Genomic DNA, 21280 nt, shown 5'->3' on the forward strand with positions numbered 1-21280 from the left:
CTTGAACAAAGTTTGAAGAATATGCAAGGGTTGAGTGGACAAAAGAGCGTCTCTTACGCCGACCTGTGCATGTTCCCTCACGTGCACCTGCCAACGGGTTTCAAGACCCCCAAATTCGAGAAATATGATGGGCACGGTGACCCCATTGCACATCTTAAGAAATACTGCAACCAATTGCGGGGAGCCGGCGGAAAAGAAGAACTGCTCATGGCATATTTTGGGGAAAGCTTAGTAGGGATAGCTTCGGAATGGTATATGGATCAGGAAATGTCCCGATGGCATATATGGGATGATCTCGCCAGAGATTTTGTAAAGCAATTCCAGTATAACATCGACATTGCGCCAGACCGAAACTCTCTGTCGAATTTGAAGAAGAAGCCTTCGGAAAGTTTTAGAGAGTATGCTATTAAGTGGCGTGAACAGGCGTCGAGAGTGAAGCCTCCCATGGATGAAGTGGAAATGGTCACTACCTTTCTCCAGGCTCAAGAGTCTGACTATTTCCAAAACATGATGTCGGCCATGGGTAAGCCATTCGCGGAAGCAATCAAGATAGGAGAGATGGTAGAGAATGGGTTGAAAACGGGTCGGATTCTGAGTCAAGCAGCCATAAGGGCAACCTCCCAGGCCGTCCAAAGCGGGTCGGGAGGAACGACAAGGGGGAAGAAGAAGGAAGAAACGGCTATGGCAGCCTCTGAAGCAAGGGAGTATCGTCATCCCAGGCCCCATTTTCCGGAAAGGGCCCCACAACACTACTACCCCCACTCAAATGTGGCATATGCTCATCAACCTTATATGGTCATGAATGCCCAACCTTATAACCATTCACCACAACAAGCCAACCGAGGCCCAGATCCACCTCCCAGAAATCAGCCTCCTTACCGCAATCACTATAACCCACAACCCCCGCAAAATAACTACCGCCCCCAAGAGCCGCCTCGACGGCGGACTTTTACGCCCATCGGTGAACAATACTCCACATTGTTCCCTAAGCTAGTCCAGTTGGGTTTCTTGCAACCAATTCCCCAAACGAGGCAAAACCCGACATCTCCTTCTTACAAAGCCGGAGTCAGATGCGCCTATCATTCAGGGGCCGAAGGACATGATACAAACGACTGCTGGTCATTGAAAAGAGTGGTCGAAAACTTGATAGAGCAGGGGAAGATAGTGCTAAGGGACGAAGAGATCCCAAATGTAACTAACAATCCATTGCCCGCTCACAATAATGGGCCGCTGATCGGCATGATTTGTGAAGACAAAGAGTTCGACCCTGCCTTGAAAGCCATAATTGCCATTGTCGACACAGGGAGGAGGCCTGAAATAGACCAGAAATCAGAAAGGGGGGAAGAGGCCAAGGCTGCAGAAAGCAAGCCTGAAAAGAAGGTGGAGAAGAAAGTAGTACCAGCAAAGGGTGGAGTTCTTTACGTACCGCGGGGTCAAGCCAAGAAGACGCAGAACTTCGGGATCAAAAAGGCAAAACCTATGTATGTGCCAAAAGGGGCCTATGTGGTCCGGGGGACGATTCAACCACCTCGGCTGAATGAGCCAGTGGTTATCGGACGCGTGCCACAAAAGCCGATGACCAACCCGTCCACAGTACCGTGGAATTATCAAAAGACTTTGGTAACATACAAAGGTAAGGAGGTCATGGAAGAACTTCCAGAAAATACTTTCGTTGGAGGGTACTCAAATACCCAAGGATTGAACAACGCCACACAAAGGCGCTTCCCTCCAAAGGAGCCTGTGAGTGTTGAAGAAGCGGAAGTGTTCTTCAAGCAGATGAAGATGCCGGATTATGAAGTGATAGACCAGCTGCGCAAGCACCCTGAGCAGGTGTCCATGCTGTCACTATTAATGAGATCAACCGAGCATCAAAAGATCCTGCTGAAAACCCTGAATGAAGCATACGTACCGGTCGAAACCTCGGTGGAGCAACTAGAGCGGATGACCGAAAGATTCTTCGCCGTCAACCAAATCTCCTTCAGCAAGAACGATCTACCCCCGGAAGGAGCAGCACACAACAAGGCATTGCATTTAACCGTCAAATGTGAGGACTACTATGTCAAGCGGGTGATGCTGGATGGGGGATCAGGTGTTGACATCTGCCCGCTCTCCACGCTGCAAAGAATGGAAATTGAGACCGGAAGAATTCGACCCAACAACGTCTGCGTGAGAGCTTTCGATGGTATCAAGAGAGACACCATGGGAGAAATAGACCTGTTGCTGGTCATAGGACCAGTCGAATCTCGAGTCACTTTCCAAGTGATCGACATGGACACATCTTACAATTTCCTCCTTGGCAGGCCTTGGATCCATGCGGCAGGAGCCGTGCCTTCTACTCTTCACCAGATGGTGAAGTTCGAGTATGAAGACCAAGAGATCGTGGTCCATGGAGAAGATGAACATGCCATTTATCGGGACCCATCTATCCCGTATCTTGAACCAAGAGAAGGGAGTGAGCATACGGTCTATCAAGCTTTCGAGGTGGTATTGGCAGAGCAGCACGAAGAGGGAGTACCTTGCCCCCAGCCTTTCTTGTCTAACGCTTCGGTTATGGTGGCCAAAGAGATGATCCGACACGGATTTAGGCCAGGGAAGGGGCTTGGACGAACCCTTCAGGGAATGACGGAACCCATTACTTTACCAGTCATCAAGAAACCTTTTGGACTAGGTTTCAAACCTACTCCAGCAGACGAAAAATGGGCAAAGAAAAGGAGAAATGAGGGCTGGAAGTTGCCTCAACCACTGCCGGATTTACATGCGACTTTTGTCAGGCCAGGGTACACTGAAGAAGAAGAAGATGAGGTCTTCACGGTTGAGGAAATCGAGGAAATATGTGGGGCAATGAGGGAAATGCTCTACGAGGTCCATATGGTTCAACCAGGCGAAGGCACGAGCACTGCTGAGATGATATACATGGGGCCAAACGCCAAGCTCCAAAACTGGGAGATCACGCCATTCCCAACTAGACGGAAGTCCGGGTAGACCTGTCCTGCCACCTTTCTTGTATCACAAGTTATCTCCGGGACATAACTTGAACGTTTTCTTCTTTTCATTTTTTGTTCCGAATTCCTAGTTGTAAACGTTGTTGTCTTCCAATTTTCCAAAGAAAATGAAAAAAAATCTTCATTGCTTTCCTTTCTTTCTTTCGTTCTGATTTTATTACTTTTCCTCTTATCTTCCTTTTCAGTCCTAATAATGCGGCTTTAAATATGACATGCTTGCGGACTTCACGCCCGGATCACAATGAGCTATTTAACTGCGAATTAATGGATCCAGAACCAGAATATGATGCGGAAGAGGCTTTTAGGGAGATAAACCGAGAGTTGGAATATTTCGAGAATAAACCTAAGCCAAATCTGAATGACACTGAACCGGTAAATTTAGGAACCCCGGAAGAAATCCGGGAGACCAAGATAAGCATTCACACGGACAAGAAAACGCGAGAGGCGATAATTCAACTTCTTCTTGAATTTAAAGACGTGTTTGCTTGGTCATATGATGACATGCCGGGACTAGGTGTCGATCTAGTGGTTCACAAATTGCCGATTCATCCTGATTGTCCTCCGGTTCAACAAAAGCAACGAAAGTTCAAAACCGAGGTCAGTGACAAAATTAAAGAGGAGATCACCAAGCAACTGAAAACAGGAGTGATCCGGGTAGTCCAATATACAACATGGTTGGCGAATGTGGTTCCAGTACCGAAAAAGGACGGGAAAACTCGAGTATGTGTAGATTACCGAGATCTGAACAGAGCAAGTCCTAAAGATAATTTCCCGCTGCCCAACATCCACATCCTCGTTGACAATTGCGCCAAGCACGAGATACAGTCTTTCGTAGATTGTTACGCTGGGTATCATCAGGTATTGATGGATGAAGAGGATGCCGAGAAAACTGCCTTCACCACGCCTTGGGGCACCTACTGTTATCGGGTCATGCCGTTTGGTTTAAAGAATGCTGGGGCTACTTATATGAGGGCCATGACCGCCATTTTCCATGACATGATGCATCAGGAAATAGAGGTGTACGTGGACGATGTAATAGTCAAGTCCAGGACACAGGATAATCACATCCAAGACTTGAGGAAATTCTTCGAGAGGCTAAGGAAGTATGACTTGAAGCTAAATCCAGCCAAATGCGCTTTCGGAGTTCCGTCGGGTAAACTTTTGGGTTTCATCGTAAGCAGGAGAGGTATCGAGCTAGATCCGACTAAGATAAAATCTATCAAAGATCTACCTCCCCCAAGAACGAAGAAAGACGTGATGAGTCTTTTGGGCAGACTGAACTACATCAGTCGGTTTATTGCCCAGCTGACAAGCACGTGTGAGCCCATATTCAAGTTGTTAAGAAAAGATGCGGCGATTAAGTGGACCACGGAGTGTCAAGAAGCCTTTGATAAAGTCAAAGAGTACCTTTCGAATCCCCCAGTCTTGGTCCCTCCCGAACCAGGGAAGCCACTTTTCTTGTATCTGACAGTCTTGGAGAACTCCTTTGGCTGCGTCCTGGGGCAACACGATGTGACCGGGAAAAGGGAACAAGCGATCTACTACCTGAGCAAGAAATTCACCAGCTACGAGGCCAAATACACTCTGTTGGAGAAGACATGTTGCGCTCTCACATGGGTTGCTCAAAAGCTGAGGCATTATCTCCAAGCCCACACTACATTCCTCATAAGCAGGTTGGATCCCTTGAAATATATATTTCAGAAACCAATGCCTACTGGGAGACTGGCTAAATGGCAAATCTTGCTTACGGAATTCGACATAGTTTATGTCACTCGCACGGCAATGAAAGCCCAGGCGTTAGCAGATCATTTGGCCGAAAACCCGGTCGATGAGGAATACCAGCCATTGGATACCTATTTTCCAGATGAAGAGGTAAACACCGTAGAAGTGATCTCAGAGGAAGCTCATGTTTGGAAGATGTTCTTTGACGGAGCCGTGAATGCCAAGGGTATAGGGATTGGGGCAATTTTGATCTCACCTGCCGGTCAGCATTATCCCGCCACAGCTAGACTTCGTTTCTTCTGCACAAATAATACAGCTGAATATGAAGCCTGCATTATGGGCATACATATGGCAATCGATCAGGATGTCAAAGACTTACTGATTATGGGAGATTCTGACCTGATCATCCGGCAAGTTCAAGGCGAATGGGAAACTCGGGATGTCAAACTCATCCCATACCGACAACATGTGGAGGACCTCAGCAAGCGCTTTAACTCAATAGAATTCAGGTATATTCCGAGGTGTCACAATGAACTGGCAGATGCACTTGCTACTCTGGCTTCTATGCTACCCTACCCGGGCGACGCCCACGTCGATCCTTTGGAAATCCAAATCAAGGAAAGACACGGTTACTGCAGTGTAATCGAGGCGGGATCAAATACGCAGCCTTGGTACCATGACATCAAGAGATTCTTGAAGACACAAGAATACCCCGAGCATGCAACTAGAGATCAAAAGAGGACCATTAGGCGACATGCAAGTGGTTTCTTTTTGAGCAGTGAATTGTTATATAAGAGGACTCCGGACCTCAATCTCTTAAGATGTGTCGACATCGAGGAAGCGAGAAAGATCATGCACGAAGTACACGCAGGTGTGTGTGGACCTCACATGAACGGGTATGTCTTAGCGAAGAAGATCCTTAGAGCAGGTTATTACTGGATGACCATGGAAAAGGATTGCTTTAGCTTTGTCCGGAAGTGTCATCAGTGTCAGGTGCACGGTAATTTGATTCATGCACCTCCCACGGAACTGCATCCCATGTCCGCACCTTGGCCATTTGTCGCTTGGGGCATGGACGTCATTGGACCAATTGAACCAAAGGCTTCGAATGGACACAGGTTTATACTGGTTGCCATCGATTACTTCGCAAAGTGGGTAGAGGCTGTCACTCTCAAGTCGGTCACCAAGAAAGCTGTAGTGGATTTTGTACACTCAAATCTTATCTGTCGCTTCGGTATTCCTGCGACTATCATTACAGATAATGCAGCAAACTTGAACAGTCACTTGATGGGAGACGTGTGCGAGCAATTCAAGATAACACACAGGAATTCCACTCCTTATCGGCCAAAAGCCAATGGTGCTGTAGAAGCTGCAAATAAAAACATCAAGAAGATTTTGAGGAAAACAATACAAAGTTCCCGACAGTGGCATGAGCAGTTACCTTTTGCGTTATTGGGGTATCGCACTACGGTGCGCACATCGGTGGGAGCGACTCCTTATCTTTTGGTTTATGGAACCGAGGCCGTAATACCGGCAGAGGTAGAGATTCCTTCACTTCGAATCATTGTCGAAGCAGAAATCGAGGACAGCGAGTGGGTTAAGACTCGACTGGAGCAATTGACGTTGATTGATGAAAAGCGGATGGCTGCAGTTTGTCACGGACAGTTATACCAACGAAGGATGGCCCGTGCTTACAACAAGAAAGTCCGACCTCGGAATTTCGAAGTAGGACAATTGGTACTGAGGCGTATTCTGCCGCATCATGAAGAAGCAAAAGGAAAGTTTGCCCCAAATTGGAAAGGCCCATACATCGTAAGGAAAATATTGCCAAGAGGAGCATTGTATTTAGGTGATATCGAAGGAAATGACCCTGACACAGCGGTGAATGCAGATGCAGTCAAGAGGTACTACGTCTAGATCACACTCCAAGTGGTCCTGACACGTTGAAAAGGGCGAAGGTGTTTATTCCCCACTACTCCCCAAACACTACCCAATTCTCGCTACCACCTTTTGAGCCGTTAAAAAAAAAAAAAAAAAAAAAAAATTGATTGAGGCCTGAACTACGTTTGACTTGATTCCGAAAGGATACGTAGGCAGCCTCTCCCTGAGGTTCAGTCGCACCAACAACAAAATCCCAGCAGCCCTGAAATTGAAAACCGGGGCATGTCAGGACACTTGAGAAGTTTAGTATCAGCTACCTCTCTTTACCAAGTACAAGCCTTCAAATCAATTACCAAAGATAGTGGGAAACCAATAAGCATCACAAATGGAAACCGGCACACCCTGAGTTGAGAGAAATAAAATGAGAGAGTCTCGGCGGTGAAAACCTTCGGGCACCATGAGGCGACGGGAGAAGAGAAACCAAAATGAGAGAGCTTGTTTAGTAAAAACTCGCAAAGAGTGCTATCAAGCGATGACAGGAAGAGAAATGAGAGAGGTCAGCCAGCGAAAACCCGCAAAGGGCGCTGTTGGCCGAAAAGAATGACGCCACCCCAAGAAAGTCTCGGCAGAATCCCACCAGTTTGGAATCACAGGTCCGTTCTGGTTCAGGAAAACGCAAGCTCTTAGAAGGTCAGACGTCCAGTCCAAAAGGCATGTCATGTCATTTAAAGCCAGCGTTATCTTCCTCAGATAAGTCTTTCTCGTCCCGAAAAGGGTATTCCTTTTCTGATTTGTTTTCCCCTGCTTTGTTTCTTTTCGAATCCCTTTTTTGCATTTTAACCCAGAGTTCAGGATGCACCGGAAAGAGTAGGTGGCATGGTTTGTTTGCACGGAATCCCGTCTCATGAAGGAAAGCACCTCATCTCGTTGATATGATTACCCAAGCATGATGGATCATGACGTTTGATGGTGTGCCGGAGTAAAGGAAAAAGAGAGAAATCTTGAAATCTTCCCCAGCAAGTCCACCTTCGGACAAATCCCCACAGAGTCTCCCCCTGTACAAATCCCAACAGAGTCTTGTACAATCTCCCACAGAATCTCCTCAATATAAAAAAAAAAAAATGGAATCTCCTCAGCACATCCCAGCAAGTCCTTTTGTAAATATTCCCCAACAAGCTTACCCCAACAAATCCCAAATCCCACTTTGAAATAAATCCCCAGCATGCCCATTGTACAAAAATCCACATGAAGAATCCACTTTGTAAATATTCCCCACAAAGCTTCCCTTTTGTACAAATCCCCACAAAATACCTCCAATAAAATCCCCGTTGAGAATCTCCAAGCAAAACGGGACACAAAAAAGAGAAAGAAAAAAAAGAGCCTTACGAGGCAAATCATCACAGAATCTGGAAATACAAGCCTGAGCGGTCTAAAGGGTTTCGGCATATGAATCAAATCAATGGCAGGACTTCACAACAGGAATAAAGACGCAACAAAGCAACCGGGAACGATCAAGGTCACCAAACCGACCGTCATTTCCGAACTAACAATTGTCCTTCGTCTGAAAAGTTGAAACAGGTGTAATCCAAGACAACCGTGCAAGGAGCAGGTGTCGCCCAAAGAAGAAGGTACATGGGTGCAAGAAATATTTTGGCAATAAGGAATTCACTCGAAAGGTAAGTTTCCACGAAACTCCCTTGTATCTTCTACTAAAACAAGAAAAAAAAGAGAGGTCGCTTAGTATTCTTGAACTTTGCCCCCAACCAATCAGCATTAGGGTTTTAAACCCTAAACTGAATTCTCTTTTAGTCAGCATCAGGGTTTTAAACCCTAAACTGAACTTTTTCCTTTTAGCCAGCATTAGAGTTTTAAACTCTAAACTGAGCTTTTCCAATGCAATCAGCATTAGGGTTTTAAACCCTAAACTGAATTTTCCTTTTAGTCAGCATTAGGGTTTTAAACCCTAAACTGAACTTTTTCCTTTTAGCCAGCATTAGAGTTTTAAACTCTAAACTGAGCTTTTCCAATGCAATCAGCATTAGGGTTTTAAACCCTAAACTGAATTTTCCTTTTAGTCAGCATTAGGGTTTTAAACCCTAAACTGAACTTTTTCCTTTTAGCCAGCATTAGAGTTTTAAACTCTAAACTGAGCTTTTCCAATGCAATCAGCATTAGGGTTTTAAACCCTAAACTGAATTTTCCTTTTAGTCAGCATCAGGGTTTTAAACCCTAAACTGAACTTTTTCCTTTTAGCCAGCATTAGAGTTTTAAACTCTAAACTGAGCTTTTCCAATGCGATCAGCATTAGGGTTTTAAACCCTAAACTGAATTTTCCTTTTAGTCAGCATTAGGGTTTTAAACCCTAAACTGAACTTTTTCCTTTTAGCCAGCATTAGAGTTTTAAACTCTAAACTGAGCTTTTCCATGCAATCAGCATTAGGGTTTTAAACCCTAAACTGAATTCTCTTTTAGTCAGCATCAGGGTTTTAAACCCTAAACTGAACTTTTTCCTTTTAGCCAGCATTAGAGTTTTAAACTCTAAACTGAGCTTTTCCAATGCAATCAGCATTAGGGTTTTAAACCCTAAACTGAATTTTCCTTTTAGTCAGCATTAGGGTTTTAAACCCTAAACTGAACTTTTTCCTTTTAGCCAGCATTAGAGTTTTAAACTCTAAACTGAGCTTTTCCAATGCAATCAGCATTAGGGTTTTAAACCCTAAACTGAATTTTCCTTTTAGTCAGCATTAGGGTTTTAAACCCTAAACTGAACTTTTTCCTTTTAGCCAGCATTAGAGTTTTAAACTCTAAACTGAGTTTTTCCAATGCAATCAGCATTAGGGTTTTAAACCCTAAACTGAATTTTCCTTTTAGTCAGCATCAGGGTTTTAAACCCTAAACTGAACTTTTTCCTTTTAGCCAGCATTAGAGTTTTAAACTCTAAACTGAGCTTTTCCAATGCGATCAGCATTAGGGTTTTAAACCCTAAACTGAATTTTCCTTTTAGTCAGCATTAGGGTTTTAAACCCTAAACTGAACTTTTTCCTTTTAGCCAGCATTAGAGTTTTAAACTCTAAACTGAGTTTTTCCATGCAATCAGCATTAGGGTTTTAAACCCTAAACTGAATTCTCTTTTAGTCAGCATCAGGGTTTTAAACCCTAAACTGAACTTTTTTCCTTTTAGCCAGCATTAGAGTTTTAAACTCTAAACTGAGCTTTTCCAATGCAATCAGCATTAGGGTTTTAAACCCTAAACTGAATTTTCCTTTTAGTCAGCATTAGGGTTTTAAACCCTAAACTGAACTTTTTCCTTTTAGCCAGCATTAGAGTTTTAAACTCTAAACTGAGCTTTTCCATGCAATCAGCATTAGGGTTTTAAACCCTAAACTGAATTCTCTTTTAGTCAGCATCAGGGTTTTAAACCCTAAACTGAACTTTTTTCCTTTTAGCCAGCATTAGAGTTTTAAACTCTAAACTGAGCTTTTCCAATGCAATCAGCATTAGGGTTTTAAACCCTAAACTGAATTTTCCTTTTAGTCAGCATTAGGGTTTTTAACCCTAAACTGAACTTTTTCCTTTTAGGCAGCATTAGGGTTTTAAACCCTAAACTGAATTCTTCCTTTGTTTGGCGTAAGGGTTTTAAAACCCTACACTGAACTTTTCCCCAGCTAGTCGATATTAGGGCTCCAACCCTGAACTGAGCACGCATATCCTCTTTCATCAATTTTATGAACTTCCTGGTGAATAAGTAACGAAATTTTCCTAGTGAAACTGGGGCAGAAAATTTCGTTTGTTTGTTTCTTTTCTCCCGCAGGTCTGACCTCGAGCCACATGGATCGAAATGACCCACGAGATAAATCCCAGTTCGGAATCAAAGAAGAAAAAGACAAAAAGAGATATCCCGAGATATCAGAGTAAAGGGAAAGCAGATCGACTCCAACATTTGACTAAAGTCCTGACCTCTGCCGGTCACATTTTATTCGGTATCCTGGGGAATAAAAAACAAGTCGCCGCAACTCGCAAGCATCAAGATTCAGATCAGAGTCTACAAGCAGAATCAGCTAAGACCCAAGATCAAGTCGTAAAAGAATCATAGATAGGAATCTTGTAACTAGCAGTTGACATACATAAAAGTAGTTAGTTCAGTTTCCAATTTTCGCTTGGTTGTAATAAGGCGGCCAGTGACGTAGCAGTGACAACAGCAGCAGCAGTAGCGGCAAGCATTGCAGTCCCATGGTAGCCCCAGCTACCAAAACTTCTCGAACTACATTGACCTGATTCCTGTTTAGCCCAGGATATGTAGGAAATCTTTGAAGCAAGATTCGGTCAGATCTTTCAAAAATGCTTCATACGGAGTGGTCTATAGGCAAAATCGCTCATACACGCTCACTTGATCTTTGCACGAAAACCCTTCGTGTTTCCGAACAAAGAGGGGCAGCTGTGAGCACGTGATTTTTGCTTCACACGACAATCGCTCCAAAAAGAAATAAAAAATATATAATTGGCCCCGCGGTACAATTTCGGATTTCTGTGCGGCACCTTGTGGATTTATTTGTGCTTTTGGCCCATTCTTATTTATTTACTTTATTAAAATAAAATTCAAAAAATATATATGTGTCCTGCGTAATTCAAACCGTAATTCGGTCGTTTAAATAGAAGATCGTGAATAGGCATTTTTCGTCCGTGATTTTGTTTGGTTTGACTTTACCGATTTTGAAATGTTTTAGTATGTGTGCAAATAATTGTATTTGAGTGTGTATTTAATTTTAATTTGATTTTTTGGCTTAGCTTTGTTTTAAAATAAATAAGAAAAGAAGAAAAAAAATAAATAAAGAAAAAAAAGGGAAAGGAAAGACCCCTTCCGGACTTGGGCCAATTTGTTAAAATTGGCCCAACGAACTCAGCCCAAACGGACAGCCCAAGCCACCAGTCCAAACAGCCCACCCCCAGGCCATGAAACGACGTAGTTTAACACCAAAGCTACGTCGTTTCGATGCCAACCCATCACAACCGTTTAAACCAAGCCGATCCAACGGTCCAAGATCAATCCCCATAACCCACCAATAAACCCGACCCGTCTCACCCGGACCGACCCTAACCCTTCACCCTTGGAACGACGTCGTTCCCTGTTAGCCGAAGGATCCTGGCCCTTCATCTCGTCTCATCCAACGGCCAGGATCCACTTGCCCACTAACTATATAAGTACATAACACTACCCTACCCCCCCTATCCAAATACCCCAGCTGCTTCGTCTCCCCAAACGAACAGCCCTAAACCCTAGCCGCCTCTGCATACTTCCGCCATGAAAGCCGGCGGCATGGACGCCGGTGACCTTCCCTTGAACACCATAGGACCCCCAGGCCATCCTGAACCCAAATCTACCAACCCCATGTTTCGAATCACCCCCCAGGTCCTCGAATCTTCATTCGAAGATTCGAGTCAAAACTCGATCTGACCCAACCAATCCCAGTTTTGTACCAGATACTCCCCAGACCCCCCTCGTGACCAAACCATACTTGGTTTGGTCCGAATCTGATCAGGGAAGCATGAATCCCAGATCTGAGTTTTGGAATTTGTGGGTTCTTCGTCACTGGTCCATATCCGTTCGAACCAAAGAGGTTAAGGTCTAATGGACTTTAATCCAAGTGTTTCTCGTCTGAGAAACACTTCGTTTAAAGTCCGTTCAGCCTTAAGAAAGGTTTGGCCAAGTCCGAGTTAAGGTTTCGATCTTTTTGCAGTTTAAGGTGAGTTTTCTTTTCTTTTCTTAGTTGTTTTGGTTTGTTTGATTGTTGTAAGGGTCTGTTCGTGTGCTGTTTATGTCCTTAACCTCTATCAACTGTGCTTCAACTACTTCGCCTGAACCTCTGTTTGTTTGTCTAAATTCCCCCCTCCTATTCTGATAAGGCATTATGTATTTGTTTGTGCAAGTAGCTGGTTTTCGAGTTTGGACTGACTAGTTGACTCCTCGAGTGTATTCCTGCTTAGTCAGTATAATACGAACCATGTATCAATACTGTTTAAATGTCTGATTTTTGGCTACGATTGTGTATGTTAATACTAATATAGTCGAGTCGACATGTGTCGTCAATTAATTTCAACTGTCTGAGCATAGTAAATCGATTTGCTTCTGTTGAACATTTGTTGAAATCAGTTTAGAACCAGTTTTGTTTACCTATAGCTGTTGATTTGGATCAGTCAATGTAAAAAAGGGATTGTTTATGTTTAAATCCTGAATTGGGAGGCATGTGCACTCGTGCACAGCATGTGCATTGGTGCACCTCATGTGCCTTGTGCACAGCCTGTTTTTCTGCATTAAGAAGCTTTTAAGTTTTAAACAATCTGACAGTATATGCTGTCAGATATATTTTAATGCCCATACTTGCTTTTAGATAATAAAATGAAAAGTTAAAGCCTGCCAAGGGAATGTCATGGGATTAATACTTAAATAGCTAAGTGGAACTGAAAAAGGGAGCACATGGGAGGGGTTATTTGATTAATCCAACAGGCTGATAAAGGTTTGAGTTTGAGGCTTATAAAAGGGGACAGACAGGGATATAGGGAGGAGGATACACACACTGGACCTGGAGGGCTGTAAAAGAAAAAATAAACACACAGTGAGGATTTTCTGGGGAAAGAGAGCTGAAGAGGAAAATAGATACACTGTGAGGAGGAGCATAAAAAAGATAGAGAGAATCAGAACTAAGAAAGAAAATACACACACTGTGAGGAGTGTTGAAAGAGAAAGCTTGAAAGACATACAAAGAGATACAGAAATTATACAATCTACAATCGGGAATTGTTTCCTCCTATTTGTTATTTGGATTTTCAGTCGTTTAACTCGCTGAAATCCATTCTGATTGTTTGAAGTTCCAGCTGTGTCTATTTAGTCAAGTGTTTTCCATTGGTTCACTATTGGTTTGGTCTGCTTGGAGTTCTTGATTCTACTTCACTGGGTTGTGCTCTCGTTTGGCTATTTCTTTCTATTGGCCATAGCTGCATTTCTGCACTTGAGCCCTTTTTCTGCTGCTCGTTTTGTTCTGCTGCTGCTCTGTCCTGTTGCTATTGCTAGTCCTGTTTATTTTGCTGCTGATCTCAACATCTTCTTCTTTTTCTCCTGTGCACATTCAGCATTTCCAGGTACACATTTCAGGCCCATATTGATGTAATTGAAACAGCTTGAAAGCATGAAATGAAAAGGTTGAAGAAGTTCAGAATCATTTGTTGTAATATTCATGGCATATTAAGGGGCCTGTGTAGCTGTTAGTTCCCAGTTCAATAGTACGAAAATGTATTGTTAACTAATACACTTCTGAGTTTGGTCCTTCAGGTTTTAGTTCGTAGCTATTTGTTAATACAAAGTATGGATACTCCAAACTTACACTATGCTGACTTGTTTCATTTTAGTCTTTGCTGGGTCTCGTTAGGCAGTACATAATATCATGTTCAAATCCCATTAGTAACAACGCCCAGTAGTTAATTCCTTCATTTCAGCCCCAATAAGTCTAGTAAAATTCAATTCAAGAAACGTTTGGACACAAGTATAATATTGGGTCAATCTCGAATGTAATTTCTTTGTCCAATTAAAGTATGTTTCATAAGTTATGGCATCCTTCCGCTTTGTAAATAATCAATCAGAAATCGATAAGAGTCCGGATTAGACAAAAGCATATAGTTAATTTAGCATCTTTCTTCTCTTTTAGTTTTTTTTTTTTTGACGCAAATATATAAAAATGTAGCCACTTTAGGATACCCTTTTCTAAAATAGAGACAAGCCTCGCCAAATAAAGGTGCAAAATTGCGGGGCCCTCAATAAATAACCATAATAATTATTTAGAATTCAGGATAGGCCGTTTAGTGAATTTCATGGCCTTCTACAAAATAATAACGCGTTAGACCCTTTAGGCACGGCTTAATTAAATCACATTCTTAGATTCGGGTGCACATTGATGTGACCCAAATCCAAATCTCAACGGAATCAAAATGTGTTGACGATCACGGGTGCATTGATTGTGACGTGGTTCGAGATGCATTTTCACGACGTTGCAATTCTATAAAAATAAATGATAATAATAAAAGCGGTTTAAAACTTAATAAAAGCACGTAAGTCATAACATGTATTTAAATCAGATGTTTAGTCATTATAACAATTTAAGCGACCGTGCTAGAACCACGGGATTCGAGGGTGCCTAACACCTTCCCTCGGGTCAACAGAATTCCTTACTTAGAATTTCTGGTTCGCAGACTTCATTTGGAAAAGTCGAAAATTTCCTCGATTTGGGATTCAAGATAAACCGGTGACTTGGGACACCAAAAGCCAAACCTTTCCCAAGTGGCGACTCTGAATTAAATAAATAATCCCATTTCGAATATTGTCACTTAAATTGGAAAAACTCCCTTCGCGCATTTATCCTTCGGGTCCGGGCGCGCAAAAAGGAGGTGTGACACAACCATCTAAAGTGCCCCCTCCACACAGAGGCATCAGGCATTTTGCAATGAGTTATCTAATTTTCTTTTTAGAGGCAAAGAATGAGCTACCTTATACATACCTGTCATACTTGACTTTGTAATAACCAATGCTGCTTTCAGTAACATGAGGAGACAAGCTCTATCAATTTTTTTCGAAAAAAAAAAACCTCTTATCAGTTCTTTGCTTCCATTCAGATTATTCAACATAAAATGTCAACGACAAGTGCATTTTGAAACGTCAAATACAATGTTATGTCAACATATACATTCACTTTTTAATATAAAATCCCCAAATGCACATATATATCACACTATAACACACAATGTCAACTTCTTCAAACACAGAAAGATATGTCTTCTAGTTTCATAGATAAAAAAAATCTATGGTGTTCTATGATTCATTTATTTATCAAAAAAGGGTAGGTTTCTCTTTTTCTTGTTCTTCTCAAGTCATGCAAAGCATCATTCTTATTAATAATTTAGTTCATAAGTTTCATCAAGATAAAATTATTATGGGCCGCATATGCTTTCAGATCACTAATAGTCTGTCCGCTAAAAACTGATTCACCATTTTTCTTCTCAAATATATCATTCAGTCCTTCTGTACTTTACAATTCATTTCTGTAAAGCACAGCTAGTTCTTTTACTTGATGCTCAATCCACCAACATAACAGATCCGTGAAATAAAAGAAGATAAGGAGAGGATGTATGTAGGTTGAAGAAAAAAGGTTTCAAAAGACGAACTGCGCTATAAAATCAAAGGTTATATTACATCCTAAAATATGCATACTATTAAGATTATTGCAAGCCAATAATAAGTGCATTTTTAACAAATTAGAATGTTTTCAATAATATCATAAAGTAATTCCTCAGGATGGTTGGCACATTGGACACCACAGGCTATCCACACCTTTTCTTCACTTTGAAGCTAATATGACCTTTTCTATCCAACTCATCTTTTTACATATAATCCTTACGACCTGTTACAATTTATAATACCGAAAACAAGCCGTCTAACTTACGATATATACATTGAAGTCAATAGGTTTGCATCTGGGAGGGTTTACGCAGAAGAATTCAACATAGACTAAAAGGATGAGATTGAATTATGGTGGACGTCAGCTCTAAATTGAAGAAATTCTCAATGGACTGGTTCAGATGTAGCTTACATGTTACAAGCTGCCAAAACTAAGGCAGAGCTGTAGCGAATATACTAGGAAATGCCTATATATCACAAATTTGGAACTTTTAACTAGATTATCACCACGGCCAACCACTTCTCTACTTCTAACTCCCACTTGATCTCTGTGACAAAAGGCCTATCGGCATTTAAGTATCACTTCCTCAAGTTGCATCCATGTCAAAATCTCATCTTTCTAAATAAACATTATGTTAAATTGCTATCTTTTGAATACAAAGGAGAACCCCTTATAAATGGAAATTGGAATGCCACAACATTGAATACCAAATTCATATTTGACAGCACCGATTTCTGAAATCGGAAGAGCATATAGGGATAATGAATAGTTACCATATTAATCATTGACATGCCAAGAACAGAGACGTAACAGAAAGGACAATATTCTTGCATTACACTTGCTCTTACGAAACAAACTCTAAATTAAATCCTAAAACGTCTCCTGGACGTACTTTAAAAAAAAAAGACAAAAAATGTTCTCTCTGGGAAGGACCGACATGTTCCACATAATGTTTGATTCAAGGATGTCATACATATGGGTCTACATATTGGCTATAGTATTGGTGAGCAAGAATTAAAAAGAGAGTACTTTTACCAAATATTCCCTTGTTTTGTTGTTTCTTATAATTCTTGAGATTTATACTCTATCCAAGGGTCTGAGCCCAAATAGGATGTGACGGCTCTGTCTACATCCTTATTCAAAGAAAACATAAGCAGAAGGAGCATGAGTCAAAATTGTCCTAACCACACCCCATCCAGCCCAATATTTAATCATTTTCGGTCCCCTGAAGTTTCTTAACTAAGTCATATGGACTAAATACATAATGTTCTTGGAATAAGCTACAAAGACCTAGGAGATTTACGTATACACTTAAATCATCTTCACAGTGAAGCAGACTGCTCTAAGAGACTTTGCTCGAGTATCTCTTGATATAGTTATACACAAAGGATACACAGAAATCGTATTCCCCGTTTGCTTTAAACAGTTAAATGCTAAAAAAAATGGACGTACCTATGATATATGCTTTTATCTTGTGCTTAAACTTCTGTCTCTGCATCCTTTATTTGCAAGAGTGGGGCCTTTGAATTGATATTTCTTGACAGATGGTCTTCATCTACCTTCTTTTCTTGTGTTTTTCCCCACATCACAGCATAAAAGCCAACAACAATTACAATTGACCCCACCAAGCTGTAACAAAAGTGATGATTAGGCACATGTAGTCCATTTTGCCAACACTTCTATAGATTTGTAAGGTTGTCAAAGAAATATAACAATACCTTCCAAGGTAGAAAATATCTCCTAAGAAGATGATACCCAATGCAGCAGCAATTACGATTCCCAGAGGATGGAACATAGCAACAAAGAGAGGTCCCCTTCTACGAACGCACCAAAACATTACACTGACTTGAAATGCAGAGCCAAATACTCCCTAAGAAAAGCAAAATACATGTCAGATGGTTGAGATATGCTGAAGAAGGGTCAGATGGTTGAGATATGCTGTAGAAGGAAACTGATGAACCTCTCGATGCTGATCAAATAAGCAACCATAAATTCATTATTCTCAATTGATAAAGCTCAACATAATTTTCTTGTAATTAGGCTTCTTCTAAGATGCACAAGCTAACGTATTCTCAAAGGAACCACTGGGAATAAAGTGTAATAGCTGGATAGAAGAAGATGGAAGCTAAACCACCATAAATGGACAACTGTTAGGCCAGGGTAGTTTGAATAATTTCTTGAACACAAGATAAACCAAATTCAAAGCTAATATCACTCCTTAGCAGGTTTTAGCACATCAATAGAAGTTATGTAAGCCTATGTCTTGTTTTACTAAGTGATTATGAGGACAGTTTTGATTTGTCTTGGTTTAGTAGTCTTTGGAAGTAATTGTCCTTAAATAGCAAAGCACTTAGTTGTAATTTAAAATATCATTAGCAAGCTGGTAGAGAAAGTAAGTAAGAGAATTCAATATACTAGTGATATAGCAATATAGTGAAAAAACTGTTCTAATTACCACTAAAGGTTCCAAATTCACTGTTCAGTGTATTTTGAAAGGGAAATGGGCACTAAGCACATGAAAGGTTTGCCTGTTAAGAAGACACGATATGTCAAGATATTTCCACAGTTGAAGCAATTTGTTGCCAAAAAATTTAGTTAACCGTATAAAGGCAGTATGTGAATCTTTCAATCTTAAGCGGATCCCACGAAGAAAGAAACTCTTCTAAAATTAGAAGTATCTATTATTCATTGATCACTTTGCCAATATCTTCTTATCCTTCTCACTTTCGTATCACTAATTTACAGCACATATTTTCCAACCTGAAAACCTTGGAACAGCCACTAAATTCAGTGTGCAAACATATAAGCCTCACATTGGCCCAGCTTATCCCTCTCGACCTTTCTTTTGTATTAGCGTTTTCAGATTCATATTTTAGAACAAACTCCTTGTCTAGTTTAGTACCGAGATTGATCCCACCTTAGCAAAACACACTAACTTAGATTAACTAAGAGTAGGAAAAAAAACTGTATCCTTAGGTTGCAATTGGGAGAGTCTAGTCTAATAGGAACAAACTGAGCCAAGTAAAGATAATGTTCAGATCAAGGGGTTAAGTGGAGAAAAATGTACAATTAGCTTGAATTTACTTCTGATACAAAGCAGGCGGAAAGCTAGAACCAGATTAAGTAAATTCATACCATTCGCAATTGAGCATGAATCATATATTTATTGAAGTACTCAAACAGAGCCTGACAAGTGCTTCGTCGATTATTATCTTAGCATGGTCACAATATGAGAAAATCCTATAATGTAAAATGCACACATTTTACCTACTTACTGAGTATAAAACAGCGAACAATCTCGTACCAGATTGTAGCATCCAAGCATTTATGTTCATGTCCATAAACAGAGAGACTATTGCTGATAGAATGGAGGAAAAGAAGCAGTAAAAGAAGACCACAATCAGCTCAACTGGATAATTTTTAAGGATGGAAGCCTGTAAAAAGCATAAATATATCAATTCTAGCGCCGATTCTCAACTAACAAAGGTGTGGCTTTCAATGAGTTATTCTCACACCTGTACAATTAGATACGCTGAAGCCGCTATGCAATCCACTACAAGATATAGTCCTCCAATCACCCAGTCAGTTTCCTGAAAATGAAGATAATTTTGAGGCTTCAAAGATGAGGAACTCAAAAAAATTTGCGGTCCCTTGTAAAGAGTGGCGGTGAAGGCTCCGGCAATTGAGACGACGGTTCCAACAGATTTAATCAGGGTACTTGTACTTCGATAATCTAATTTCTCCATCCTGATAGAAAGCAAAGAAAAATGTGCATTTTTGTTATTTGTTCCAGTCTCTTGTGATCGAAGATATCTATAGTATCCAATTACATCAATAAAGCTTACAAAGAGAGGAGACCGCACTGAATGATTTTTTAGCAGGTTTATCAAAATGATATGACCTTCTAATGTGCATGTGTATGTGCTCCTACTTCATATTTTCTTTTAAATCTTCATAACCAAATGGCAGATGAAAAGAAATATGAAACACAGCACCCTCAACAAAGAATATTGAGGCATTTTTGTATACATTCACTTTTTCCAGTTCAATGCTAACATGTTTTAGTTTAACAAATAAAGAATTATAGATAGCTAAACTCATGGTGCTGTACAATATTCTGTTTTATTTCCACCATTTTATTCTTCCTTCCATGGTTCCTTAATTTCCTACGTTGTTTCTGGTTACACATGCTCTTTAATTGAATGGAAATGAGCATTCAGTTGAATTAGAAAACAATTATACTGATTATCGAAAACAAAGAAACTCCGATGAAAACAAACATAGAACTCACTGCAATATTTGTAACATTGAAAACATAAGTATACCAAGTAGAAAATTCAAATTACGAACACTTCACTTCGGAGGGAACAATATACTAATCTGTTTTCTCATAAGCTAGAAAGTGAATAAACTGGCTTGCTTAATACTCCCTCCATTCCATTTTATATCACACTCATTCTTTTTTAGTATTTTCCAAAAAGAAGATGATCATTTCCATATTTGGTAACTTTTAACTTTAAATTTCTCATTTTACCCTTACTCTTAGCTATAGAAATGCCGTGGTATAGTTAAGACCACAAGTTCGTGCTAGCCTTTCTTTCTTTTTAAAACTCAGTGCCGAATCAAACATGATCATATAAAATTAAACGAATTGAGTATTGGTGTTCATTCTACTCTAAAATCAACTAGAACAAAAGTGAGAAGAGGGTAAAAACCTGAAAATGACGGCAAGTACGAAAGTAAAACCTGGGATGAGATTGAGCATAGCTGAAGCAAATGAAGCAGAAGTATAATTAATCCCAGCATACCCTGTTAGCTGAGCTGAACAACTACACAAAATCATGAAAAACCCATAACCCAAATATTAGACCTTTACCAATTGCTAAATCAAAAACCAGCTAATTGAAAGATGAGAAATCCCATACCCAAGAACTCCCAGCAAGAAAAATCCACATATAAGTGAGAAATTGAGTGGAGGACGAGTTGACCTATAGAAGAAGAAAGAAGGGAGGAGAATAAGGGAAGCAAGAGCATTGGAGTAGAAGACGAAAGTGAAGTTGGTCATTCCAGTGGACATGGCTTTTTTGCCTACAATCATTAAACCCACTTGTGCAAATTGTGTTGAAACCATTCCTATGTATGGCAAAGCTTCCTTCATCTTCATCTCCATCGCCATTTTTCAGTCTCTTGTTAGCTGACCCTGAACTTGGACTTTATTCAGTACACTTCCAAAATCCAACATGTGCTTCTAGGAAAACTTTTCTATTGTGGGTCCCAAAATAACCCCAAAAAAAAAAAATTAAATATTTGTGGAAATATCAACTTCCATATCATATTTTATCAATTAGTATATTTTTTTACATCAAGATATAAAATTTATCTTAATTAATCATAGATAAAATGATATTATCTCCCACATTTTTTTTAAAACCTATTATGTAATTGTAAACTAAA

The 21280-nt window shown here is 40.6% G+C and overlaps 1 protein-coding gene across 5 annotated transcripts in view; it reads right to left on the minus strand.

Annotated features, from left to right (window-relative positions):
- The window catches only part of LOC107818865 (WAT1-related protein At3g28050), a 30636-nt gene extending 9585 nt beyond the window's left edge, over nt 1-21051 (minus strand). For 2 of the 5 annotated variants that reach the window (XR_001655527.2, XR_001655528.2), the window contains exons 1-7: nt 20752-21051; nt 20542-20655; nt 19342-19573; nt 19102-19260; nt 17545-17696; nt 17279-17455; nt 15149-15207 (exon numbers count right to left, since the gene is read on the minus strand). Coding sequence is in view for 2 of the 5 variants with exons in the window: in XM_075240706.1 (XP_075096807.1) it covers nt 17305-17455; nt 17545-17696; nt 19102-19260; nt 19342-19573; nt 20542-20655; nt 20752-21002 (1059 nt within the window). In the remaining 3 variants the exon portion in view is untranslated. Of the gene's footprint in view, nt 1-13325; nt 13717-14683; nt 15208-17278; nt 17456-17544; nt 17697-19101; nt 19261-19341; nt 19574-20541; nt 20656-20751 lie in introns of those variants that run through there. The other 3 variants (XR_012703697.1, XM_075240706.1, XM_016644922.2) reach the window with 3 other exon arrangements.
- Between the last annotated feature and the right edge of the window lie 229 nt (nt 21052-21280).

The sequence above is a fragment of the Nicotiana tabacum genome, chromosome 20 (assembly GCF_000715075.1).
Source record: "Nicotiana tabacum cultivar K326 chromosome 20, ASM71507v2, whole genome shotgun sequence".
NCBI lineage: Eukaryota > Viridiplantae > Streptophyta > Magnoliopsida > Solanales > Solanaceae > Nicotiana > Nicotiana tabacum.